This window comes from Carcharodon carcharias, chromosome 32 (assembly GCF_017639515.1).
Source record: "Carcharodon carcharias isolate sCarCar2 chromosome 32, sCarCar2.pri, whole genome shotgun sequence".
NCBI lineage: Eukaryota > Metazoa > Chordata > Chondrichthyes > Lamniformes > Lamnidae > Carcharodon > Carcharodon carcharias.
Window position 1 is genome coordinate 19,849,183 of NC_054498.1, and position 27,983 is coordinate 19,877,165.

Consider the following 27,983-nt stretch of genomic DNA (forward strand, 5'->3'; position numbering starts at 1 on the left):
CTTAACCCCAATATGTAAAAAGCCCAAGGGAAGATTCATTACTGTATCTAGTTATGGAGAATGAACCAGAACAGATAAGAGAAGTAAATGGAACATTGATGCTATATAATATGCTTTAAGATGATGATAGAGAAGGACATAAGTATAATGAAAATCAAGTTAAGAGATTGGAGAAAGGGAATAATTGAGGGTTAGGAAAGAGGCAGACATTAAGTACAGGTTAAGAGAATATAGAAAGGTTAGGAGAGAAGTCAAAAAACAATTAGGAAGGCAAAGGAAAACTATGAAATTAAATTAACAAGGAGCATAAAACAAAATAAAATATTTCATAGGTACATCAATAAAAAATGAAAGCTGTGATGGGAATAGGAGCATGATAATACCACAGGTAACGATAGAGAGATGACAGAAATATTAACCAATTATTTCCCTTTATTATTTACCAGGGAGATGGAGCAGTAGACAGGACATTGAATAATAAGATGAGTCATGAGTTAAGTACATTTAAAGTAAAAAAAAAAAGGGGACATATTGAATAAACTAAACAAACTCAGAGGATAAATCCCTCTGGTCCAGATGGATTGAATCAGGAGATTTTAAAAACTAGGGAAGAGATAGTTGTGGCATATCTACTTACATACAATAATTTGTTAGAAAAAGGTGTAGTGCCAGAAGACTGGACGGATAGCTAATGCAATTCCTATATTTAAGAAGGGGGACAGAACATGTCCAGGGAATTCAGTCAGCTTATCAATGGCAGGAAAAATAACTAAATCCTTATTAAAGGAGAGAATAGAAAAACATCTAAAAAAGGAATATAATAACAAATAGTATTGATTTCGAAAAGGAAAATCATGCTTGACCAAACCTACAGAAGTTTTTGAGGAGGTAACAGAGAGTAGACCATGGTAATGTAGTAGATGTAATTTTTGTGGATTTTCAAAAGGCCTTTGATAAGGTACCCCATAATAGGCTAATGAATGTCAGAAAATGTGGCAGAATGAATTGGTAGTTGGCTTCAAGAGAGAAAGCAAAGACTGGGAATAAAAAGGGTGGTTATTCAGAGTGACAAATGGTGTTCCACAAGGATCAATGCTGGGACCACTACTGTTCATAACTTACATTAACGATTTGGACTTTGGAATCACAAACACAATTTTAAAATTTGCAGATGACACCAAATTGTGGAGTTGTTGAATACTGAGGATTGCAACATTAATAAGTTAGCAGAATGGGCAAATAATTGGCAAATGAAGTACAACACAGATTTTTTTTTAATTTATTCTCCCATGGGGTATGGGAACTGCTGGCAAGACCAGCATTTTTTGCCCATCCCTAATTGTCCTTGAACTCAGTGGCTTGCTAGGCCACTTCAGAGTTAAGAATCAACCACATTGCAATAGGTCTGGAGTCACATTTAGGTTAGGCCAGACCAGGTAAGGGCAGCAGATTTCCTTCACTAAAGGACACCAGTGAACCAGTTGGCTTGTTACAATGGATGATAGTTTCATGGTTGTCATCATTGAGACTAGCTTTCAATTATTAATTTAATTTAAATTCCACCAGATGCCGTGGTCAGATTTGAATCTGTGTCCCCACACGGGTTCAAGCCTGGGCCTCTGTATTACTAGTCCAGTGATATTACCACCACACCACTGTCTCCCCAGTGAGGAGACACATTTTGGCAAGAAGAATGGGGAGGCCACGAACTTGGAAGGCATTAGGTGCGGCTGAGAAATAACTGGATCCCAATGTACAAATACATCAATACAAATACAAGCTGCGCCACAGGTTAACAAGGCAATAAAAAAAGCAAACCAAGCACTAGGCTTTATTTCTAGAGGGATAGAATTGAAAAGTTATTGAAGCTATGCTAATCCTGTGTCAAACCACACATACACATATGGTTTGTCAAGCTCAGTTTGATTGCAGATGCTTTCAAAGTTTGAATGACTTAAAACCAAAAAGTAGCCTAAGAGCAGAGAGTGGGTGAGGACACACATGTTCTTCCCTTCAGCTGAAGAGAGTGGATTTCATTCTACTTTGGTCTAGGTTTTTGTTTTATTTTCAGTAAGCTAGCAGGGTCAACATGACAGCACAGCACGTACATAAGTACCAGGTGTTAAACTGCAATGGCCCAGGGCTCCTCAGCCAAACAAAAGACTTTGGAATGGCCATTTAGACATTGCACTGACTCTGCTCTAAAAGCAGCACTATATATCTGTCGAAGGGTCATGAGGACTCGAAACGTCAACTCTTTTCTTCTCCGCCGATGCTGCCAGACCTGCTGAGTTTTTCCAGGTAATTCTGTTTTTGTTCTATATAAAGTGAGGTAGGTAACTGGTGCAGCAACTTACCACTTGATACTTTACTAATTATGCTGGCAAAGGAATCCCAATATATACCCACTCTAAAACTGTGATAAAAATTCTTAACTAAAGCTCTGAAATAAAAATGACAATGGGGAATTGTTATCAGTAGACTTAAAACAGAAAGTTTCTGCAAAGAAATATCATTCACCTTCTCTCCACTGGTACCTCAAGATTTGTGTGTACTGGAGATTAACGCAATTTATTATACAGAACATTAAACAAGTTAACAATCTTAACTGAAAGATTCAACTCCAGAATGATAGTCTAGCCCTAACATGCCACCTTTTTGGACATCATCATTCCTTTCTTAATTCATTAGCTTTCATCCGTGAAAGATGAATGTGTGCAGCAAGAACCTAAATACAAGGCTAGTTATGAGCTGAAGAGATCTGCATAAGCAACTGCTCAAACACCTTGTCACATTGTGAAATGGAGCAAAGGTGGTGTCAAGCAATGCAGAAAACCAAATCTACTTGCATAAGCTGTTCAATAAACGCCAAAAACAAAAATTCTACCTCGAACTTTTACAAAACAAATATCTGAAGCATCAGGCTCAGATATTGCTGTCTAAATGTGAAGCTAATTTGGGGTAAATATACTCCCATACACCTCAAATCTGTGTAAAATATTAAAAGTACTAGATATCCAATGGCACTGCTTCTGGCAAGTCAGAGGATACACTATTAAAGCAGGAGCATTATGCGACATAATATAATGAACATACTTTATATCATAGGAAAAAAAAATTGTAAAATTGCATCTCTCTTCCTCTATCTATCTTTATCAATCTGATCATTTTTCACTATTTCCCTCTTTCCCTACCACACGACCTTTGCTGTCATCCCTGGATCTCTGGTTTAAGCCAAATTTATTCCTTCAGTACAAGTCTTTCCTGCCCTCTGTCATCACTATCTCTGTACATTCCAAGCAATTTCATTTACTCAAACATTTACATATCAACACATTTTTTCTGTATGCCTCTTGCTTTAATATTCTCGATGCGGCAAATGATTTTGCTGTATTCTGTGTGGTACTGAATGCAGACACTTGTAATGAACATACTTACAACTTCCTTGCATACCACACAAAAGAAATATTTCCCATATACCTGTTTCTCCAACTAACCCAAACAAACTGGCACTTTGTCTCTCCAAGAGCCCTTTATGAATTAACTTTTGGCAGTTCAAACAGGCAGAAATATGCTGAAATAGCTAAAATATGGCACTTCACTCAAAGATATTACAAGGATAGCTGCAGTGCGAGCACTCTTCAGAATGTATAGTTAGGGCTACAGCAGGGAGTTACAGCAGAGAAACAGGGGGACCCATCAGTTCAAAGATAAAAGCAAAAAACTGCAGATGCTGGAAATCCAAAACAAAAATACCTGGAAAAATTCAGCAGGTCTGGCAGCATCTGCAGAGAGGAACACATTTAATGTTTCAAGTCCGTATGACTCTTCAACAGAACTAAGTAAAAATAGAAAAGAGGTGAAATATAAGCTGGTTGGGGGGTGGCGGGGGGTAGTGGCAGAGGTAGAGCTGGATAGAGGGCCAGTGATAGATGGAGATAGTCAAAAGATGTCATAGACAAAAGGACAAAGAGGTGTTGAAGGTGATGATATTATCTAAGGAATGAGCTAATTAAGGGTAGAAAGCAGGATAGGCAAGGTACAGATAGCCCTAGTGGGGGTGGGTTGGGGTGAAGGGAAGGGATCAAAATAGGCTAAACGGTAGAGATAAAACAATGAATGGAAATACATTTAAAAATAATGGAAATAGGTGGGAAAAGAAAAATCTGTATAAATTATTGGGAAAAAAGGAGGGGTTTGGAAAGGGGGTGGGGATGGAGGAGAAAGTTCATGATCTAAAATTGTTGAACTCAATATTCAGTCCGGAAGGCTGTAAAGTGCCTAGTCGGAAGATGAGGTGCTGTTCCTCCAGTTTGCGTGGAGCTTCACTGGAACAATGCAGCAGGCCAAGGACAGACATGTGGGCATGAGAGCAGGGTGGAGTGTTGAAATGGCAAGCGACAGGGAGGTCTGGGTCTTTCTTGCGAACAGACTGAAGGTGTTCAGCAAAGCGGTCACCCAGTCTGCGTTTGGTCTCTCCAATGTAGAGTAAACCGCATTGGGAGCAATGAATGCAGTAGACTAAATTGAGGGAAGTGCAAGTGAAGTGCTGCTTCACTTGAAAGGAGTGTTTGGGCCCTTGGATAGTGAGGAGAGGGGAAGCAAAGGGGCAGGTGTTGCGCCTTCTGTGGTTGCATGGGAAGGTGCCATGGGAGGGGGTTGAGGTGTAGGGGGTGATGGAGGAGTGGACCAGGGTGTCCCAGAGGGAATGATCCCTGAGGAAAGTTCAAAGGGGAAGGTTTTTCATTCCTGAGTACTAATGTCAATCACAGAATAAAGCTTCACCAAGAGGGAAAAAAGGCATTTTGTTAATCAGTTGGCATCAAATGCCAGTTCTACACACACTGTTCAAAAGCAGTCAGTCTTTTACATTTGATTTTTTTTTCCCCTGAGATACAGAATGAAGCTCCAAATAGTTTAACAAGCTGTTGTGGTCATGGAAAACTCAATTAGGAAATCGTCTAATTGTTCCTCTGTACCCAAAAGGCAAAGTTAATTCCGCATGCATCACAAGCAAGAATTTGCTTGAAATTGTGCTCATCGTGTAATGGAACATCTCAGGGCACAGTAGACAGGGAGAAGTGGGCAATAAGCAGGAAAGCAAGGTGAGCAAACACATATGACAGTGGTCCAAATCATTCACTTTTCACTCTGAACAAATGAAGATAGTGAGAAGGAAACAAGATAAAGTGAAAAGCAAATCAAATCTACTGATAATACACCCATGATGCTTCTTCCTCCTTCATTACCCACAATGTTCCATGTAAACCTAATTCTTGCCTCTCTACTGCATTTAAAGGTATTTCTGCATCTCTCCAGATGGCTCAGTTGATAACTGCACTACATTGCATTGCACCAAGCCATGTAAATCAGTACAATTTTGCATCTCTGGTCTGATTTACCTGATCAGGCGAGTGATGCAGGGTCTCAATAAAGCCATAATAAAAAAATTGTACATCCACTGTGATGCTATATTAAAGTGACCACTCAAATATAATGACATCAGGTTTATACCATGACAAAAGCTAAGAATCGATTAATGGGGAAAAAGTGCAACTTCTGATCAGGTCTGTAGACCCTTAGCCAGCAAAAAACCAGGTTGGACCATTGCCCCAGCAGTAAATTACAGCCTACAGTGCTGTCAAAATCAAGGAAAGCCTAAATTCACAAAAGAAACACACGGCAAAGGACACAACAACTGGCTTGAGAGTGAGAACAGCAAAGGAGTCCAACTCATTCACCATTCAATCTTTTATGCTGAAAAACACAGCTATACAGGCACTGGATAATGATCTTCACACCTCTATTATGCACTAGAGAATATGGTAATTGTAACAAATAAAACCACAGAGGTGTGAGTAAACTGCTGACAAAATATCTATAATTCTAACCACTTTTGGAAACTGCTTCTCTAATAAAATCCATTTATTTAGAGTACAGGTGTGATGCATGATACCACAATCTTATTTAATGGTCCCTCCCGAAAATCTCTGCTTGAGTTCCAAATGCACTGAAGTCAAGAAGTTTCCACAGGAGAGCCTTACAGCATCACCTCATGTATAATCACTGCCAATAAATGATCACATTTCCTCAGTAGAACAGCAATAGCCTAAACGACAGATTCCACTGCATTTGAAACATTAAACAAAAATAAAAATAACTACTACAATACTGAAGCTCACCTTAAATATTATTCCAACTCAAACTATGCGATACAACAAAGGATGAGGTACAGTCAAAACACTGGCTAATCAATACAATCCTCATTGATTCTGGAAGACTGAACAAGAATAGCTAACAACTCTGACAGTAACTAGTCAGTACAAAATTATTGCAGGCTTCACACAAACATATTTTCAATTAGGCACATTAAGCCTATCACGTGTGCACAATCCAAACAGATGAATGCTTAATTTAGACACCAACTCCCAGCATTGCAAGTAAATCTCTTGTTTTAACCCTAACAAGCAACACACTCTGTCTGCAGGAAAAGCAAAAGATAAAATTGTAACTTTTCTCCTCCATTTGTTCCCTTTGTCCTTCTAATCATCGTCAGCATTCATTGTTCCTTTTGCCTTCACTCTGGAAAGGGAGTTACACAGACACTTAGTTCAATTTTTAAATCCATTTTTAAGCACAAAATTCCCACTCTTCTGTGTTATTTAAATAATTCAAATTATTCCATAATACATTTTTTTCAGGTTAAAACAATAATAACATGAATGTTAGTGATTAACGGTTGCAGTTATTGTGAATCTGGAATAAGTTAAGGATTAGAAATTGATGTATACAACCCAGAGATTAAAAATTTGAACACAGAGTTGAGAGCGACATTTTAGAAGGCACTCCAATTGCTCGCCAACAATTAGCTCTGGTGAAGGGTCATTGACCTGAAACATTAAACCGGTTTCACTCTCCACAGATCCAAACTGACTTGCTGTGCATTCCCAGCATTTTTCTGTTTTTATTTCATTTCCTGTTTCCACAGTATTTTGCTTTTGTTTATAACAATTAAACTGTTCTTCCTTTGGGCATCTAAGGTGCAGTAGTGCTGAGAAGGATTGCACAGTATTTTCTAACTGGTTTTCTTAATTTCTTACATAAGCTTCTTTGGTTACTTATTCACCATTTCCACATTTCATTTTTCCTTTCATTATTTCTTCTGTTTTTTCCCCTATGCTGTTTTCCATTTTGCCTTTCTAATATGATCTTGATTTCCTAACAATCCAGATGTTTTGGAATTTCAGCAGCTTCCAAACTCAAACATTCAAATTCTCAGAGGGAGAATAAAGAAAAATCTCACTATAGACACAAAACCTTTCAACCACGTTTGAGGTGAGTGACTGCCCTTGACATCAAAGCAGCATTTGTCCGCGTGTGACATCAAGAAGCCCTAGCAAAACTGGAGTCAATGGGAATCGGGGGTAAACTCTCCGCTGGCTGGAGTCATACCTAGCACAAAGGAAGGTAGTTGTGGTTGTTGGAAGTCAGTCACCTCAGCTCCAGGACATCACTGCAGGAGTTCCTCAGGGTAGTGTCCTAGGCCCAGCTATCTTCAGCTGCTTCATCAATGACCTTCCCTCCATCATAAGGTCAGAAGTGGGGATGTTCACTGATGATTGCACAATGTTCATCACCATTTGCAACTCCTCAGAGATACTGAAGCAGTCCACATCCAAACGCAGCAAGACCTGGACAATATCCAGGCTTGGGCTGACAAGTGGCAAATAACATTCACGCCACACAAGTGCCAGGCAATGACCAACTCCAACAGCAGAGAACCTGACCATCACTCCTTGATATTCAGTGGCATTATCATTGCTGAATCCCCCACTATCAACATCCTGGGGATTACCATTGACCAAAAACTGAACTGGACCAGCCATGTATATGCTGTGGCTACAACAGCAGGTCAGAGGCTAGTTATCCTGCAGCAAGTACTCACCTCCTGACTCCCCAAAGCTTGTCCGCCATCTACAAGGCACAAGTCAGGAGTGTGATGGAACACTCCACTTGCCTGGATGAGTGCAGCTCCAACAACACTCAAAAAGCTTGACACCATCCAAGACAAAACAGCCAGCTTGATTGGCACCCTATGCACAAATATTCACAATCAACGAACAGAAGCAGCAGTGTGCGCCATCTACAAGATGCACTGTAGAAACTCACCAAGGCTCCTTAGGCAGCACCTTCCAGACCCATGACCACTACCATCTAGAAGGACAAGGGCAGCAGACACATGGGAACACCACCACCTGGAAATTCCCCTCCAAGCCACTCACCATCCTGGAAATATATCACCATTCCTTCACTATTGCTGGGTCAAAATCTTGGAACTCCTGCATTAACAGTACTGTGGGTGTACCTACACCACAGGGACTGCAGCGGTTCAAGAAGGCAGCTCACCACCACCTTCTCAAGGGCAATTAGGAATGGGCAACAAATGCTGGCCTAGCCAGCGACACCCACATCCCATAAGTGAATAAAAAAAACACCTACATAAGGATGCATCCCTGTTGCTTCCAGCTGCCTGGTGTGTCAGCCAGGTGCAAGAGGGTTAGATTACAAGAGTACGGAAGTCTTTCTGCAAGTGTGTAGGGCTTTGGTGAGACCAGACCTGGAGTACTCTGCTCAGTTCTGGTCTCCATACCCAAGGAAGGAAATGCTTATACAGGATGAAATGAAGGTTTACTAGATTGATTCCTGGGAAACAACTTCTTTTTATGAAGTGAACTATTGCACAAGAGAGACAATCAGAAAAGGGTTATGGAAATTACACTGAGGCAAATTACAAAGATCTGGGCAGCGTTCTTAATCTCATCAGAGCGTGACTGATGTACAGAACTGCTATTCATAGTTTTACACTTTCACCATAGCCTCAAGTTAAGTACAGAGCAAATGTAGAGTGTTTTAAACTTGAGGATATGATGAAAACGAGTTTTACAGTGTTTAGCGCAATGCACAAGCTGCAAATAATTTTCAAGTTTGGGTCAGTCAGAGGCACTGAGCAGAGGCCAGGAGCTTCCTGTCAGGGAAAGGGAGAAAAGAGAAAGGGAAAATTTAGTTATAACTTTCCAATTTGGAGCCCTAACTCCAACTTGCCCACCGATATTGACAATGACCCAGAAAAGGGGTAATGTATTGACAAACAGAATTTGCTCTTGTTTCAGCCCCTCTATAGCACAGGCTCATTCAATCACAGAAAAATGAAGCTTTAATATAAAACCAACAGCTTTTAGAAACTATTTGCTGACACACTCAGGGAAAGCTCAAACGCATTATCAATTTACAAGAGTGTTACGCCAATTGTCTCATGCAACCTTTTTGACAAACTGAAGTTATTGGAATTTATGACCAAATCTTGGATTTCATCGAAAACAAGGACTCCAGCTCCAAAATGTGTTTAAGTATAGATGGGAGGCACTTACAGTCTCTCTAAGCAATGAGAAACTGTTCACTATCAACCAGTTCACTTGATGCCTTTCTCAATGGAGTGTTGGATCACGCAAGAAGAGAAAAATCTGAACAGTACCATTTCCAGACATCTGAAAATATGGTACCAATCTCACAGATCAATGTTCTTGATGGACTCACAAGGGGATCTAATGCTCTCTACTCACCATCTTAAACAATGGGCTTTGCAAAATGCAATAGTATTAACTGAAAGATATCACTGAGATTCACATCAGTATCTGGTAATCTTACTGAGTGCTAACTTCAGCCTGGGCCTAGTCCTATAGAACGAGAGGGGGCAAAGGATACCCACGTCTTAACCATTGAAGAAAGACCAAAAAGGTCAAAGTGAGTCAAGGCATACAACACAATTACTACAATGGTTCTCCTTCACGGTTCAGAACTCATTATCACTCAGCTCCAAGTTGACAGGCAGATTTGTGGCAAATACCTACATCAAGGATAGGCTCATATCTACACTAACCAGCCTCAAAGTGGTATCAGCCCTGCACTCAAGGGAATGGACTGAATAATTGGGAAGCAACAGCAGACTTGGATACCTAGAACATTAAAGATGGCTTATCATTTTACTCTGCACAAGCTCCCTAAGCTGAAGACAGACCTTCACTGTGCAGCTGAATTAGAAGTTGATATTTGGTGCAATTACCCAGGTCTTCTTATCATGTCCACGTACAGTCTATATATGGCCCAGCCAGAACTGGACAAATTTTTGCACCTTGTTGTTGAATTCAGCAATATCTGCAACAGTGCAGGGTTCCGCTAGCAATAGACATTGCAGAAGATGTTGCACAGTTTGTGGCTCAGTTCCACATTCACAAGTTGTCAGGCTGGTTGTATATCCCCATTTGCTTAGTGACACCTTTGAACGACCTACTTCAGTCCTAAGTCTGTTAAGGCACTTCCAGGTTGCCCAGTTGCAATTAGCTCCTGGGGGAAGGCTTTCATCCGGTAGAGTTTCCATCGCTGGGGATTGTTCGAGACTGGCGAGCTGGTCTTTCCACAAAGCGATGCAGGCTCTAGATGGGGCTAATTGTAATGGAACAACACTGTTCATGAAGTTCTTCCTTGACTTCAGGAAGCTGGGTGTAGGTGTATGACCACGTAGAGGGTGCCTCACATCTGATGCTTGATGGAGTCGCTCTTTCTTGCTGGCTACCGTTCTTCTTATATCAGGGAGAGCGATACCCGCCAGGATATATAGGCTGTTGGCGTTTGTTGGTTTTAAACAACCTGTGATGTCGGCAGCTTGCACTCAGAACGGCATCCATCTTCTTAGCATGAGTAGATCTTTCCCATGGAGGGCAGGCGTATTTGGCAGTGGAATAGCCAAGAGCAAGTGCACTGGTTCGCAATGTTTTCAAGCTTGCTCCCCATTTTGTGTTAGTGAGCTTATTCAGGATGTTGTTTTGTACGCTCACTTTTGCCTTTGTCTTTTTGATGTGGTTCTTGAAGGTGAGGCATCTGTCAAGGGTGACTCCTAAGTAGATAGGGTGCTCGCAATGCGTCAGTGTTGCTCCACACCAGGTTACTTTAAGCTGACGTTTGGCTTCACGGTTTCTAAGGTGGAATGCACAAACTTGCGTCTTTGATGGGTTTGTGCGAAGGTGGCTTTCTTCACAGTAGGATGTTAGTCCCTCCAAGGCCTCAGAAAGCGTTTTCTCCACGGTGTTAAAATCAGTGCTTTGGGCAGTGACACAAGTCATCAGCATGTATAAAACAGCGTGTGACACCGTCTACTGGTTGGTCATTCGTGTAGATCCGGTAAAGCAGCGGTGTACCTGCATTACCCAGGTATGAAAACACATTCATGTATCCAAGCTCCAGTGTTTATCACGACTGACCACACAATTTAACTTATTGAATAGCACCAAGAAGGAAAGGCCAGTCAGTAATCAACAAGTGGTATTTGTCTCACTTGGCTTCGGATAGCCCATTACTGATAAATAATTCTGGCTAGACAAGCAATGGAAATGTACCAGTACATTGGTGAAAAGTTGCATGATTCTAGCTGAATAGACTCTAACAGTATCATTTCACGTACACAGGAGTTTCTAAGCCAGTTTTGTCAACAACCCACACCTAAACCACAGGGAGCAAGTGAACATTCCAAACCTTGCAAACAAAAACCCTTCTTGTAAAAATAGTTGAGATTGGAGCACATTTCCAGCATTAGACACCCAATTCAACAAAATCTCTAATTACATGCGCCAAACTGTTGTGGTAATTGTCCATTTAAGATATGCAGCAAGATCAACAACAGATAGAGAAAAATTAGCACATTCCTTTAGATAATATCACCACCTTCAACACCTCTTTGTCCTTTTGTCTGTGACATCTTTTGGTTATCTCCACCTATCACTGGCTCTTTATCTAGCTCTTCTTGTCCCAACCCCCCCAACCTTAAACCAGCTTATATTTCAGCCCTTTCCTATTTTTACTTAGTTCTGTTGAAGGGTCATGAGGACTCGAAACATCAGCTGTGCTCTTCTCCACCAATGCTGCCAGACCTGCTGAGTTTTTCCAGGTATTTTTGTTTTTGTTACAGATACAGAGAAACCCTCCTGATAGTAAAACACCCAAATTGGAGGGACAGAGAAAACACAAATTGGTAAAAAAACTGTAGCTTACACTTCTTTAAAAGTTGCCTTTGGTTAAAAGCTTTCCAATCAATACAAAAGGGGCACGTTATAAGTGATCTAATGTGTGGTGTCATCAAAAACATGTAACTTACTCAAAATGTACTGGAAAACAAAAGCACATTTTTAAAAATCCCAAATGCAAGGATTTCAAAGGACACCTACACACATTAGTCAGAGGCTAGGAATCCTGCAGTGAGCAACTCACCCTCCTGACTTCCCAAAGCCTATCCACGATCTACAAGGCACAAGTCAGGAGCATGATGGAATGTTCTCCACTGGCCTGGATGAGTGCAACTCCAACAGCATAATCCAGGATAAAGCAGCCTGCTTGATTGGCATCCATCCACAAACATTCACTCCCTCCACCACCAACAGTATGTACCATCTACAAGATGCACTTCAGGAACTCACCAAGGCTCTTAGACAGCACCTTCAAAACCCACTACCATCTAGAAAGACAAGGGCAGCAGATAGATGGGGACACTACCACCTGAAAGTTCCCCCCAAGTCACTCACCATCCTGACTTGGAAACATATCACCGTTCCTTCATTGCCGCTGGGTCAAAATCCTAGAGCTCCCTCCCTAACAGCACTGTGCATGTATCTACACCACAGGGACAGCAGCAGTTCAAGAAGGCACTTCACTACCACCTTCTCAAAGGCAATTAGGGATGGGCAATAAATGCTGGCCTAGCCAGCAACGCCCACATCCCATGAATGAATCAATGAATAAAAAGAAAAATTATTCTAAACATACCTTTACTTCTGATGTTTTTATTTTACATTTGCACAGATTTTTAAAATTCAAATCAGGACACCATCTTGTTGAACCTGGTAATAAATTTGGGTTTTTTTGACACCTAAGTTCAAATAGTTTAGAACTGCAATGTGCAAATTTGCCAACCTAATGCAACAAGCACCAAATTGAAAGCATCACAAGCTTGCTTCTTAATTACATAATGTGAGATTTACTCAGTTTATCCCAAATGTTCCCATCTTTCACCCCATAAAGACACTGCTAATGGTTAGTATTGCTTAATACCCTCATCTTTGAAATTGAGAGACATTCTGCAGCCGAACCAAATGAAAGGATAGAAACGAAAGTGAGGGTGAAAGTGTGTAAGAGAGGCAAAGAGAAAATGTGAGACAGAGAAAGAGCAAGAGCATCAGGACATCCTAAAGCACTTTACAACCAATGAAACACTTCTTAGGATTGTCGGCCGCGCACACACCTCTCATTTCTATAACCTGTGCTGACTCTACGCCAACTGAGGTTTGACAGGTTCAAAATTATGAGCTTTAGGTCAACCCTATGTGCTTTACAAGGGGGGGCCTGTACTAAACTCGGTGGATATGATAAACCTGTCATCCTTTTACCTACTTATATCTGCAGTCTAAAATTTAGTTTTATAGCTACATTCCTGTGCAACGATGAGTTGTAATTAAAAATTAATGAGCTTGCTCGGCAGTGTGTCAGTCATTGCAGACTTGTTCATCATTTTAGCCACCTGCTCTCAGAAACACACTCAACTTCCATTCATTTTCACTTCCAGAGATTCCTGCCCAAACACATGACAGGGGCGTTCAGATTTCCACTCAAATGCGATCCTTTCGCAGAAGCATACTTAGTGACTGAAATTGTATCTCAGTGTGCTGGACTTTATTCTCAATAATGAATGCATTGTTGTACACACTGCAACATGTGCATTCCCCAGGTTATTTATCAGCATGGGATAGTTTACAGTGCCAGTGCACTCAGATAACAAAGCAGCTACGTAAGAAGCAAACTCACTGTCTAGCAAAATGCAACACTTTTAAAGGTCCCTCTAAATTTGTGTTGGCAAACAAATTGTTGCACTATACTGACAACCCTTTTCCAAAGCCTGGAGTCCTGCACCACTGTGTACCACAGCAGATAAATATTGGGCATGGCAAAACTAATAGGTTGGAGGTACTGAATATTTTATCAATGCTGGGCACTGACCCCAGTACACAGCCTGAGGAACAGAGTGCCCAAGCAGATTGAAACAAGGTCAGGAACTGAGACTGGGAAGTGGTAACAGGCTTGTGTACAGTTTCAGCGACAAAACTGAAAAAACAGCTTCCCCAACACCAGATCGATTCTCTCTTGAAGCAGTGCAGACTGGGGTCAGTGCCAGAGAGCTGGCCAGGAGCCCCAGATTCTCTCTCCCCCGAAATAATATCACTCAGAACAGATCCCAATTCCTCACTCCCCTCCAACCATCCACTGTTCCTTCCCATTCTCCCCCCCTCTCCACTCTCCCATCCCCTTGCCCCCCCACTCCTTGCCCCCCCATGTTACGCTCCCCACCCTTGCCTGCCTCACTCCGCTCTCCCCTCCTCTTGCCCGCCCCCACTCCGCTCTCCCCTCCTCTTGCCCGCCCCACTCTGCTCTCCCCTCCTCTTGCCCGCCCCCACTCTGCTCTCCCCTCCTCTTGCCCGCCCCCACTCTGCTCTCCCCTCCTCTTGCCCGCCCCCACTCTGCTCTCCCCTCCTCTTGCCCGTCCCCACTCTGCTCTCCCCTCCTCTTGCCCCCTCCTCTTGCCCCCTCCCACTCCGCTCTCCCCTCCTCTTGCCCCCTCCCACTCCGCTCTCCCCTCCTCTTGCCCTCCCCCCACTCCGCTCTCCCCTCCTCTTGCCCCCCCACTCCGCTCTCCCCTCCTCTTGCCCGCCCCCACTCCGCTCTCCCCTCCTCTTGCCCCCTCCCACTCCGTTCTCCTCCCCTCTTGCCCCCCCACTCTGCTCTCCCCTCCTCTTGCCCCCCCATTCTGCTCTCCCCTCCTCTTGCCCCCCCATTCTGCTCTCCCCACCCCTTGGCCCCCAACTCCGCTCTCCCCACCCCTTGGCCCCCAACTCCGCTCTCCCCACCCCTTGGCCCCCAACTCCGCTCTCCCCACCCCTTGGCCCCCAACTCCGCTCTCCCCACCCCTTGGCCCCCAACTCCGCTCTCCCCACCCCTTGGCCCCCAACTCCGCTCTCCCCACCCCTTGGCCCCCAACTCCGCTCTCCCCACCCCCTTGCCCCCCAACTCCGCTCTCCCCACCTCTTGCCCCCCAACTCCGCTCGCCCCACCCCTTGCCCCCCAACTCCGCTCACCCCACCCCTTGCCCCCCAACTCCACTCACCCCTCCTCTTGCCCGCCCACTCCACTCTCCCCCACTCCCGCTCTCCCCTCTCCTCTTCCGCTCTGCCCTCCCCTACCACTCTGCTCTCTCCCTGCCCCCACCCACTCCCTGTTACCCCCTCCCCTCCACCCCCAGCTGCGCCCTTCCTCTCATGACTCTCCCCCCATCCTCCTTCCCCACCCTCTCCCCCCATCCTCCTTCCCCACCCTCTCCCCCCATCCTCCTTCCCCACCCTCTCCCCCCATCCTCCTTCCCCACCCTCTCCCCCCATCCTCCTTCCCCACCCTCTCCCCCATCCTCCTTCCCCACCCTCTCCCCCCATCCTCCTTCCCCACCCTCTCCCCCCATCCTCCTTCCCCACCCTCTCCCCCCATCCTCCTTCCCCACCCTCTCCCCCCATCCTCCTTCCCCACCCTCTCCCCCCATCCTCCTTCCCCACCCTCTCCCCCCATCCTCCTTCCCCACCCTCTCCCCCCATCCTCCTTCCCCACCCTCTCCCCCCATCCTCCTTCCCCACCCTCTCCCCCCATCCTCCTTCCCCACCCTCTCCCCCCATCCTCCTTCCCCACCCTCTCCCCCCATCCTCCTTCCCCACCCTCTCCCCCCATCCTCCTTCCCCACCCTCTCCCCCCATCCTCCTTCCCCACCCTCTCCCCCCATCCTCCTTCCCCACCCTCTCCCCCCATCCTCCTTCCCCACCCTCTCCCCCCATCCTCCTTCCCCACCCTCTCCCCCCATCCTCCTTCCCCACCCTCTCCCCCCATCCTCCTTCCCCACCCTCTCCCCCCATCCTCCTTCCCCACCCTCTCCCCCCATCCTCCTTCCCCACCCTCTCCCCCCATCCTCCTTCCCCACCCTCTCCCCCCATCCTCCTTCCCCACCCTCTCCCCCCATCCTCCTTCCCCACCCTCTCCCCCCATCCTCCTTCCCCACCCTCTCCCCCCATCCTCCTTCCCCACCCTCTCCCCCCATCCTCCTTCCCCCCTCCTCCACTCCCCTTCCCCCATCCTCTGCCTTCCCCTCTCCCCCCCCTCCGCCTTCCCCTCTCCCCCCCTCCGCCTTCCCCTCTCCACCCTCCTCCATCCTCCTTCCCCTCGCCCACCCCCACCCTCCTTCCCCTTGCCCCCCCACCCCTCGCCCCCCCACTACCCTCCTTCCCCTTGCCCCCCCACTACCCTCCTTCCCCTCACCCCGCTCCCCTCCCCCCCTCTCCCCCATCCCCTCCTTCCCCTCTCCCCCCTCCCCTCCTTCCCCTCTCCCCCCTCTTCCTCTCCCTCTCCCCTCCTTCCCCCCTCCCTCCCCCTCTCCCCCCTCCCTTCCCCTCTCCCCCCCTCCCCCCCCTCCTTCCCCTCTCCCCTCTCCCCTCCTTCCCCTCTCCCCTCCTTCCCCTCTCCCCTCCTTCCCCTCTCCCCCCCTACCTTCAGGGTGTAATCCCTCCCGCCTGAGTGAATCTCCAGTTGACCCTCCTCAGCTTCCAAGTCATAGGTGAAACAGGCGTCGGCGATGTCGATGTATCCGAGCGGGATGGAGTCGCTCGGGCCTTTGAAGTAATACAGGTGGCAGTGCCGGGGCTCGAAGACGAACCAGCGGCTCTTGAAGCCTTTGAGCGGCCCTTTCCCGGACAGTTTGTTCAGATAACCGCAGAGCCTGGGCGGCAGCCCCGGCTGGGCAGGGAGCGTGTCCTCCGGCCCCGCCGCATCTTCCTCTCTCATGATCCTGCCGAGTGTGACGGGCAGCGCTGTTACCAAGCAGGCGTGGTGGGGGGAGAGAGAGAGACAGTCGGACATTCAGCCTCAAGCCATGGAGCTGCCGAGCTCCAACTGACAGGCCCGCAGGGGCCGCTGGGGGTTGTAGTCCAACCGCCGCTGTCCGCAAACACTGGGCGGCAAGGGAGGGGAGAAAACTACAACTCCCTGCATTCAGCGCCGAGGCACAAACAGAAAACTACAACCCGCAGAATCCGTTGCGCACGAGATGAAATTTCCAGTTCCGGCGCCCACAAGTCCACTGCGCGTGCGCACCATGCCGAAACCACAACTCCCAGAAGCCATCGGGGTGCTACGCGTGCGCACTAAGCAGAAGTTCCAGACAATCTGGATAATTGACTGGGTACATGTGACTTGAGTCCTGAGTTCTTGAGTAATGACTCCAGTGAAATCGCTAATTCAATAATTCATGATCTCATCGTCTGATACAGAAATAAATGAAAGGAAAACTGATTTTTTGAAAGGTCAGACATTTGAGTTAAATGGGACAGCCACCCCCAAAGACACTAATGATTTTTTCACTTTCAAGATGTAGTTATCGAAGGTGTCATTTTCGTCGATGCCCTTCTAACCACATAAGGTGTGGCCATGCAGCAAGTCAAATCTGTATTGGGAATTGAGTAGCTCCACATTGGGGCACTTTTGCTGATGTTTAAAGGAATCAATACGTGAGAAGCAGTTTCTGCCACAAGTGCCACATAGGAAGTAGGTATCGCTGGCAAGGTCAAGGCTAATCATCACCTTTTCCAAGGGCAATTAGGGAGGGGCAATAAATGCTGGCCTAGACACTGATGCCCACATCCCATGGACCAATAAAACTATTTATTGCCCATACCTAATTGCCCTTGAGAAGGCGGTGGTGAGCTGCCTTCTTGACCCACTGCAGTCCATGTGGTGTAGGTGCACCCACAGTGCTGTTAGGGAGGGAGTTCTAGGATTTTGAACCAGCAACAGTGAAGGAACGGCGATAGAGTTCCAAGTCAGAAAGGTGTGTAGCTTGGAGGGAAACTTGCAGGTGGTGATGTTCCCATGGAGCTGCTGTGCTTGTTCTTCTAGGTGGCAGAGGTTGCAGGTTTGGAAGCTGCTGTCAAAGGACCCTTGGTGTGTTGCCAGTGTATGGTGCATTTTCACTGGTGCTGTAGGGTGAGAATATTTAATATGGTGGATGGAGTGCCACTCAAGTGAGTTGCTTTGTCCAGGATGGTGTTGAACATTTTGAGCATTGTTGGATCATCCAAGTGTTACAGACAGGAGAGAGGTTAATTTAAACAGCACTAATTTCTCCTCTCACCACCCGTCTATAAGCAGAAAGGTGTTTTTAATTTGCTTCCCCCTTTATAAGCGGTGGCATTTTTCCCAACCCTTTGGTTTTGATATGATCCAATACCTATTAATAACTCCACAACAAATGTGAGATAGGATGAACTCAAAGGGTTAATTTATTTGAACACTCTCAAAACGCAGGAGGAGCGTCGCAATTTTGCTTCCTGTGCACTCATTCAGTAAAAGAAAAATAGAGAAAAGAAAAATTTACAGGGCAAAGACCACAGAGAAAATAATTAATGTTTCACGTGGGTTCCAGAGTCCCAAATCAAAGTCTAGTGAGGTATTCCTTCACGAAGATCAGTGGGCTGAAAACCGATGCTAGTTAATTGATTTTCAGTGGTGTTGGCTTCACCTGATGAGGTACACATGCAGAGATGAATCAGTCTTGTAGGCAATGGAACAGAAGTCCCAGCCTCTGTGAGGCCGCTTGTAGGATGATAAAATGGTAGACTGACTTTGCAGTACAGCAAGGCAATATAACTGGTTTCACAAACTAGAGGTCCATGTCACATGAATCCCATCTCTCCACACCACCTTTGACAAGGGACATGTATCCCTCATCTGGGTCTCATTATCAAATGTCCTGACCATTAGGAAATGAAATGAATGTTGCAGGGCCCTCCTAGCAGACGAGTAGACTCCAGTTGGCCAGTATGAAATGCAGATGGCCTTTGTATAGCTCTCTTTGAATTTGGTCTGTGCAGCCCACAATGCATCGTTAGTGGCTTTTCAGAGATAACGAGGTGCAAGTTTCTTTGATACTGCCAATTAGCTCCTTTTGTTCAAGGGTCACTGACAGACATAAATTCTACCATTTTAAAAGGTCTTTGTCCAGTTTTTAAAATTTTAGAAAGAGCCATGAGGGTATCTATATATATTATAAAAAATATACAGGGTGAGGTCTTAGTCAGTAACCGGGGAGTATTCCATCACACTCTTGAACCATTGCAGTATTGTGTGGTATAGGGAGACTTAGTGCTATGAGAGAGGGAGTTCCAAAATGTTGACCCACTAATGATGAAGTAATGTAAAAACATTTCCAAGTCAGGATGATGGTTGACTTGCAGGTGGTGATGTTCCTATACACCTGTCCTTGATCTTCAATTTGGGAGAGGTTACAGGTTTGGGAGGTGCCGTTTTCGAAGAAACCTATAAAGAAATAAAAACATCAACACTTGAAATTTGAAATATTAAAAAATTCCAGAAATACACAGCAGATCCATCATCACCTTGTGACCAGAGCCTCCATTATTTTCATTCTTACTTCTCTGATTGATCTAGCAGACATCCCATTGAGACTGGGCAACTTTTCTACTTTGACCTTTGCCACCATTTTAGGTAGCTCCTCTTTAGCTAATTTATCTCATCCGGTCCTTCTATCTCTTCCTCCTTTTCCATGACTTTGGCAGCATTTGTTTTGAAGAAAGTTGCACAAAGTATTTAGTACCTCAGCCATGTCCTCTGTCTCCACGAGGAAATCTGCGTCTTCATGAAAAATGTGAACTTATCCACTTTGTTAGGAAAAACAGAAACGCAGGGTATTTCTTAAATGGTGAGAGATTGGGAAATGCTCATGTCCAATTGAACTTGGGTGTCCTTGTTTATGAGTGGCTGAAAGCTAACATGCAGGTGCAGCAAGCAATCAGGAAGAAAAATGGTATGTTGGCCTTTATTGCAAGAGGATTTGAGTACAGGAACAAGGAAGTCTTGCTGCAATTGTATAGAGCCTTCATGAGACCGCACCTGGAGTATTGTGTACAGTTTTGGTCTTCTTCCCTAAGGAAGGGTGTGCGTGCCAAAGAGGGAGCACAACGAAGGTTCACGAGACTGATTACTGGGATGGCGGGATTGACTTATGAGCAGAGATTGAGGAGACTCTAGAGTTTAAAATAATGAGGTGATCTCATTGAAACATACAAAATTCTTACAGGGTGTGACAAGATTGATGCAGGAAGGATGTTTCCCCTGGTTGAGGGGGAGGAGGGAACACAGTCTCAGAATAAGGGGTAGGCTATTTAGGAATGAGATGAGAAGGAATTTCTTCACTCAGAAGTTGGTAAACCTTTGGAATCTCTACCCCAGAGGGCTGTGGAGACTCAGTTGTTGAGTATGTTCAAGGCTGAGATCGATAGATTTCTTGATAGTAAAGATATCAAGGGATATGGAGATAGTGTGGGAAAATGGCTTTGAGGTAGGAGATCGGCCTAACTGAATGATGGAGCCAGGCTTAAGGGGCTGAATGGCCTACTCCTGCTCATATTTCTTATGTTCCTGCGTCTCATTAAAATGATCTCTGCTTACTTCCTAATCTAAGTTGACACTTTAGCATTCTAAAACATTCTGAGGGGAATTGGCAAACACTTCTTTAGTAATGTTAAGGTTATAAATTTGATTGCTCTTTTGATCCAGATTTTCTCCGTAGTATAAAAAGGAAGCCTTAATTATTGGGTCAACAACGAGCTTTAGTGATTCATACTTCTTAAGGAAGGCAATAGGAACAATCCAAGATTGCCATCTCTGGCCTTTGAATATAAAACGCCATCTGCAATAGCCTTAGGGAAATGAAGCATATTTTTAAGTCTTTTTTTTAATAGTGCCAACTAGATCAATTAATGCATTCTGGGTAGATTCTGGGTAGATGGAGCTGTATTGTGTTTGTTTTCACAAATAACACATATATCAAAATAACTTACATTTAAAATGTGTGATTTCAGGGGCACTGATTTCTGATGACTAAATTAATTTGAATTCCATCTTTATTAATTGAATTTCCAGAAATTTTGCAAATGTTCTGGAGGTCAGATTCAAGATGTCCTGAAAACTGCACAATGCCTAATGCCAGCTCTCAACATCCTCCAAATATTGCAAAATAAATAACATTCCCGAAATGGGAATAACATTCCTGGGATTGGGGCATCAAGCAAAATAGTTGAAGGGATTATGGTGACTGGAAGTATATGACCCTTCTCTTGGACATGAAGGATCCCATGGCGTTATTTCGAAGAGGAGCAGAGGAGTTCCCCCTGGTGCCCTGGCCAATATTTATCCCTCGGTCAACACCACTGAAATGTCAAGATTATCTAGTCATTATCACTTTCCTGTTTTTGGGAGCTTGCTGTACATCAGCTGCTGCGTTTCCTTCATTACAACTGTGTCTACACTTCAGGAGTAATTCATTGGCTGTAAAGCTCTTTAGAAGATCCTGAGGTTGTGAAGAGTGCTTTGGAATGTATTCTTTCTCTGCTTACTTACTGATCTAAGTTGATACTTTAGCATTCTATTCTTTTCTTTTGTTTAAAACAGACACTGTCACAATGTTTGACACACAAAAAAAAAACCCTCAGGAAAAATATACTGGCTTTGAAGGGAGCAGCATGGATTCACCATAATGATACAAGGGCTCAAAGGTTAAATTATAATGAATGTCTGCATAAACTTTGGTGTTGACTATCGACAATTAAGACACAATTGAGGTCTTTAAAATAATAAATGTGTTGGATAGAATTCTCAAAATTCTTTCATGAGATTTGGGCATCACTAGCTAGGCCAGCCTATATTGCCCATCCCTAATTGCTCTTCAGATGGTGGTGGTGAGCTGCCTTCTTGAACCTCTGCAGTCCATATGGTGTAGGTACACCCACAGTGCTGTTAGGAAGGGAGATCCAGGATTTTGACCCAACAACAGTGAAGGAACATAAAAACATAAGTAATAGGAACAGGAGTAGGCCATTCAGCCCCTCAAGCCTGCCCCGCCATTCAATAAGATCATGGCTGATCTACCCAGGCCTCAACTCTTCTTTCGTGCCAGCTCCTCATAGCCCTCAACTCCCTCATATTTCAGAAATCTATCTACCTCCTCTTTAAATACTTTCAGTGATCCAGTCTTTACAACTCTCTGGGGTATAGAATTCCAGACATTCACTACCCTCTAAGAGAAGGAATTCCTTCACATCTCAGTTTTAAATGGGTGCCCCCTTATTCTGTAACTATGTTCCCTAGTTCGAGATTCGTCCACTAGTAGAAACATCTTCTCAACATCTACCCTGTCAAGCCCCCTCAGAATCTTGTATGTTTCAATAAGATCACCCCTCATTCTTCTAAACTCTAATAAATAAAGGCCTAACCTGTTTAGCCATTCTTGATAAGTCAACCCCTGCATCCCAAGAATCAGCCTAATGAATCTCTTTTGTGCTGCCTCCAATACCAGTATATCCTTTCTTAAATATGGGGACCAAAACTGTACACAGTAGTCCAGGTGCGACCTCACCAACACCCGTACAGTTGTAACAAGACTTCCCTATTTTTAAACTTTAACCCCCTAGCAATACTGGCCAAAATTCCATTTGCCTTCTTAATTACTAGCTGCACCTGCATGTTAACTTAATGTGTTTCATGCATAAGAACACCCAGATCCCTCTGTGCTGCACTTTTTTTGGAGTCTCTCTCCATTTAAATAATGGTCTGCCTTTTGATTTTCCTACCAAAGTGCATGACCTCACTCTTTCCTACATTAAACTCCATCTGCCAACCTATCTATATCCCCTTGCAGATTCCTTATGACCTCATCACAACATGCCCTCCCACCTATTTTTGTATCGTCAGCAATTTGGATACATTACACTCTGCCCCCTCCTCCAAGTCATTAATATAGATAGTAAATAGTTGAGGCCCTAGGATTAATCCTTGTGGCACTTCTTTCCAACCTGAAAAAATCCATTAATCCCGACTCTCTGTCTTCTGTATGTTAAATAATCTTCAGTCCAGGCTAATACGTTACCCTCAATGCTGTGGAGCTCCTATCTTCTGCAATAACCTTTTATGAAATTCTTCCATGTTGTGATCGCTACCCCCCTAGAGGATCCTTAACTACGTTATCTCTTATTGATCCTACCTTATTATACATTACTAGATCTAAAATAGCCTGTTCCTGCGGTCTGTCCGCAAGAATGACCCAAACCTCCCTGTCGCTTGCCATTTTAACACTCCACCCTGCTCTCTTGCCCACATGTCTGTCCTTGGCTTGTTGCATTGTTCCAGTGAAGCCCAACGCAAACTGGAGGAACAACACCTCATCTTCCGACTAGGCACTTTACAGCCTTCCGGACTGAATATTGAATTCAACAACTTTAGGTCTTGAGCTCCCTTCCCATCCCGACCCCCTTTCTGTTTCCCCCTTCCTTTTGTTTTTTTCCAATAAATTATATAGATTTTTCTTTTCCCACCTATTTCCATTATTTTTAAATATTTTAAAATCTTTTATGCTCTCCCCACCCCCACTAGAGCTATACCTTGAGTGCCCTACCATCCATTCTTAATTAGCACATTCGTTTAGATAATATCACCAACTTTAACACCTATGTGTTCTTTTGTTCTGTTGTTTGTGACATCTTTTGATGATCTGCTTCTATCACTGCTTTTTTGTCCCTACAACCACACCAACCCCCTCCACTTCTCTCTCTCTCTCTCTCTTCCCCCCCCCCACCCCCCCCCCCCCCACCCCCCCACACACACACACACACACACACACACACCCCCTAAACCAGCTTATATTTCAACTCTTTCTTGGACTCGAACTCAAGTTCTGTCGAAGGGTCATGAGGACTCAAAACGTCAACTCTTTTCTTCTCCACCAATGCTGCCAGGCCTGCTGAGTTTTTCCAGGTAATTCTGTTTTTGTTAAAAACAAAAAAACTGCGGATGCTGGAAATCCAAAACAAAAACAGAATTACCTGGAAAAACTCAGCAGGTCTGGCAGCATCGGCGGAGAAGAAAAGAGTTGACGTTTCAAGTCCTCATGACCCTGCGACAGAACTTGAGTTCGAGTCCAAGAAAGAGTTGAAATATAAGCTGGTTTAAGGTGTGTGGGGGGGCGGAGAGAGAGAGAGATAGAGAGGTGGAGGGGGTTGGTTTGGTTGTAGGGACAAACAAGCAGTGATAGAAGCAGATCATCAAAAGATGTCACAAACAACAGAACAAAAGAACACATAGGTGTTAAAGTTGGTGATATTATCTAAACGAATGTGCTAATTAAGAATGGATGGTAGGGCACTCAAGGTATAGCTCTAGTGGGGGTGGGGAGAGCATAAAAGATTTTAAAATATTTAAAAATAATGGAAATAGGTGGGAAAAGAAAAATCTATATAATTTATTGGAAAAAAACAAAAGGAAGGGGGAAACAGAAAGGGGGTCGGGATGGGAAGGGAGCTCAAGACCTAAAGTTGTTGAATTCAATATTCAGTCCGGAAGGCTGTAAAGTGCCTAGTCGGAAGATGAGGTGTTGTTCCTCCAGTTTGCGTTGGGCTTCACTGGAACAATGCAGCAAGCCAAGGACAGACATGTGGGCAAGAGAGCAGGGTGGAGTGTTAAAATGGCAAACGACAGGGAGGTTTGGGTCATTCTTGCGGACAGACCGCTGGTGTTCTGCAAAGCGGTCGTCCAGTTTACGTTTGGTCTCTCCAATGTAGAGGAGACCACATTGGGAGCAACGAATGCAGTAGACTAAGTTGGGGGAAATGCAAGTGAAATGCTGCTTCACTTGAAAGGAGTGTTTGGGCCCTTGGACGGTGAGGAGAGAGGAAGTGAAGGGGCAGGTGTTGCATCTTTTGCGTGGGCATGGGGTGGTGCCATAGGAGGGGGTTGAGGGGTAGGGGGTGATGGAGGAGTGGACCAGGGTGTCCCGGAGGGAACGATCCCTACGGAATGCCGATAGGGGAGTGAAGGGAAGATGTGTTTGGTGGTGGCATCATGCTGGAGTTGGCGGAAATGGCGGAGGATGATCCTTTGAATGCAGAGGCTGGTGGGGTGATAAGGACAAGGGGGACCCTATCAGGTTTCTGGGAGGGAGGAGAAGGCGTGAGGGTGGATGCGCGGGAGATGGGCCGGACACGGTTGAGGGCCCTGTCAACGACCGTGGGTGGAAAACCTCGGTTAAGGAAGAAGGAGGACATGTCAGAGGAACTGTTTTTGAAGGTAGCATCATCGGAACAGATGCAACAGAGGCGAAGGAACTGAGAGAATGGGATGGAGTCCTTACAGAAAGCGGGGTGTGAGGAGCTGTAGTCGAGGTAGCTGTGGGAGTTGGTGGATTTGTAATGGATATTGGTGGACAGTCTATCACCAGAGATTGAGACAGCGAGGTCAAGGAAGGGAAGGGAAGTGCCTGAGATGGACCATGTGAAAATGATGGAGGGGTGGAGATTGGAAGCAAAATTAATAAATTTTTCCAGGTCTAGACAAGAGCATGAAGCTGCACTGAAGTAATCATCGATGTACCGGAGAAAGAATTGTGGGAGGGGGCTGGAGTAGGACTGGAACAAGGAATGTTCCACATACCCCATAAAGAGACAGGCATAACTGGGGCCCATGCGGGTACCCATAGCCACACCTTTTATTTGGAGGAAGTGAGATGAGTTTAAGGAGAAATTGTTCAGTGTGAGAACAAGTTCATCCAGACGGAAGAGAGTAGTGGTAGATGGGGATTGTTCGGGCCTCTGTTCGAGGAAGAAGTGAAGAGCCCTCAGCCATCCTGGTGGGGGTTGGAGGTGTAGAGGGATTGGATGTCTATGGTGAAGAGGAGGTGGCTGGGGCCAGGGATCTGGAAATTGTTGATATGCTGTAGGGTGTCAGAGGAATCACGGATGTAGGTGGGAAGGGACTGGACAAGGAGAGAGAGAATGGAGTCAAGATAACAAGAAATGAGTTCTGTGGGGCAAGAACAGACTGACACAATCGGGATAGTCCTGTTTGTGGATTTTGAGTAGGAGGTAGCAGCGGGCAGTCCGAGGTTGGGAGACTATCAGGTTGGAAGCTGTGGAAGGAAGATCTCCAGAGAGATGAGGTCAATAACAGTCCTGGAAACAATGGCTTGATGTTCAGTAGTGGGATCATGGTCCAGGGAGAGGTAGGAGGAAGTGTCTGCGAGTTGACGCTCAGCCTCTGTGAGATAAAGGTCAGTGCACCAGACAACAACAGTACCATCCTTGTCAGCAGGTTTGATGACAATGTCGGGTTGGATCTGAGAGAACGGAGTGCAGCAAGTTCAGAGAGAGACAGGTTAGAGCGGGTGAGAGGAGCAGAGAAATTGAGAAGACTAATGTCACACCGACAGTTCTCAATGAAAAGATCAGGAGAAGGTAAGAATCCAGAGGGAGGGGTCCAGGTGGAGGGAGAATATTGGATGTGGGTAAAAGGATCCATTGAACGGGGAGAAGACTCCTGCCCAAAGAAGTGAGCACAGAGACGAGCCTGAAATTCATTGAGGTGAGGGCGTAAGGGTATGAAGCTAGGTCTTTTGCTGAGCACTGAACGTTAGGCGTCGGAGAGGGGAAGGTCAGGACGGACGGCCCGCTTCTACCTCCTACCCAAAATCCACAAACAGGACTGTCCCGATTGTGTCAGCCTGTTCTTGCCCCACGGAACTCATTTCTTGCTATCTTGACTCCATTCTCTCTCCCCTTGTCCAGTCCCTTCCCACCTACATCCTTGATTCCTCTGACACCCTACATCATATCAACACTTTCCAGTTCCCTGGCCCCAACCACCTCCTCTTCACCATGGAGTCCAATCCCTCTTCAGCTCCATCCCCCACCGGGATGGTCTGATGGCTCTCCGCTTCTTCCTCAAACAGAGGCCCGAACAATTCCCGTCTGGCTGAACTTGTTGGGTTCTGTTGAAGGCTCACGAGGACTCGAAACGTCAACTGTGGTCTTCTCCACCGATGCTGCCAGACCTGCTGAGTTTTTCCAGGTATTTCTGTTTTTGTTTTGGATTTCCAGCATCCGCAGTTTTTTGTTTTTATGAACTTGTTCTCACACTGAACAATTTCTCCTTAAACTCCTCTCACTTCCTCCAAATAAAAGGTGTGGCTATGGGTACCTGCATGGGCCCCAGTTATGCCTGTCTCTTTATGGGGTATGTGGAACATTCCTTGTTCCAGTCCTGCTCCGGCCCCCTCCCACAACTCTTTCTCCGGTACGTCGATGATTACTTCAGTGCTGCTTCGTGCTCTCGTCTAGACCTGGAAAAATTTATTAATTTTACTTCTAATTTCCACCCCTCCATCATTTCACATGGTCCATCTCTGACACTTCCCTTCCCTTCCTTGACCTCTCTGTCTCAATTTCTGGTGATAGACTGTCCACCAATATCCATTACAAGCCTACCGACTCCCACAGCTACCTCGACTACAGCTCCTCACACCCCGCTTCCTCTAAGGACTCCATCCCATTCTCTCAGTTCCTTCGCCTCTGTCGCATCTATTCTGATGATGCCACTTTCAAAAACAGTCCCTCTGACATGTTTTCCTTCTTCCTTAACCGAGGTTTTCCACCCACGGTCGTTGACAGGGCCCTCAACTGTGTCCGCCCCATCTCCCGCGCATCCGCCCTCATGCCTTCTCCTCCCTCCCAGAAACCTGATAGGGTCCCCCTTGTCCTCACTTATCACCCCACCAGCCTCCGCATTCAAAGGATCATCCTCCACTATTTCCGCCAACTCCAGCATGATGCCACCACCAAACACATCTTCCCTTCACCCCCACTGGCAGCATTCCGTGGGGCACCCTGGTCCACTCCTCCATCACCCCCTACCCCTCAACCCCCTCCCATGGCACCTTCCCATGCAACCGCAGAAGG

General features: G+C 45.4%; 1 protein-coding gene across 3 annotated transcripts in view; it reads right to left on the minus strand.

Annotated features, from left to right (window-relative positions):
- Window positions 1-17,089, minus strand: part of tbc1d2b (TBC1 domain family, member 2B) — a 136,066-nt gene extending 118,977 nt beyond the window's left edge. For 2 of the 3 annotated variants that reach the window (XM_041178441.1, XM_041178440.1), the window contains exon 1: window positions 16,678-17,089. In XM_041178441.1, coding sequence (XP_041034375.1) covers window positions 16,678-17,046 — 369 coding nt within the window. In that variant the 5' untranslated portion in view covers window positions 17,047-17,089. The remainder of the gene's footprint in view (window positions 1-16,677) is intronic. The other variant, XM_041178442.1, reaches the window with a different exon arrangement.
- Between the last annotated feature and the right edge of the window lie 10,894 nt (window positions 17,090-27,983).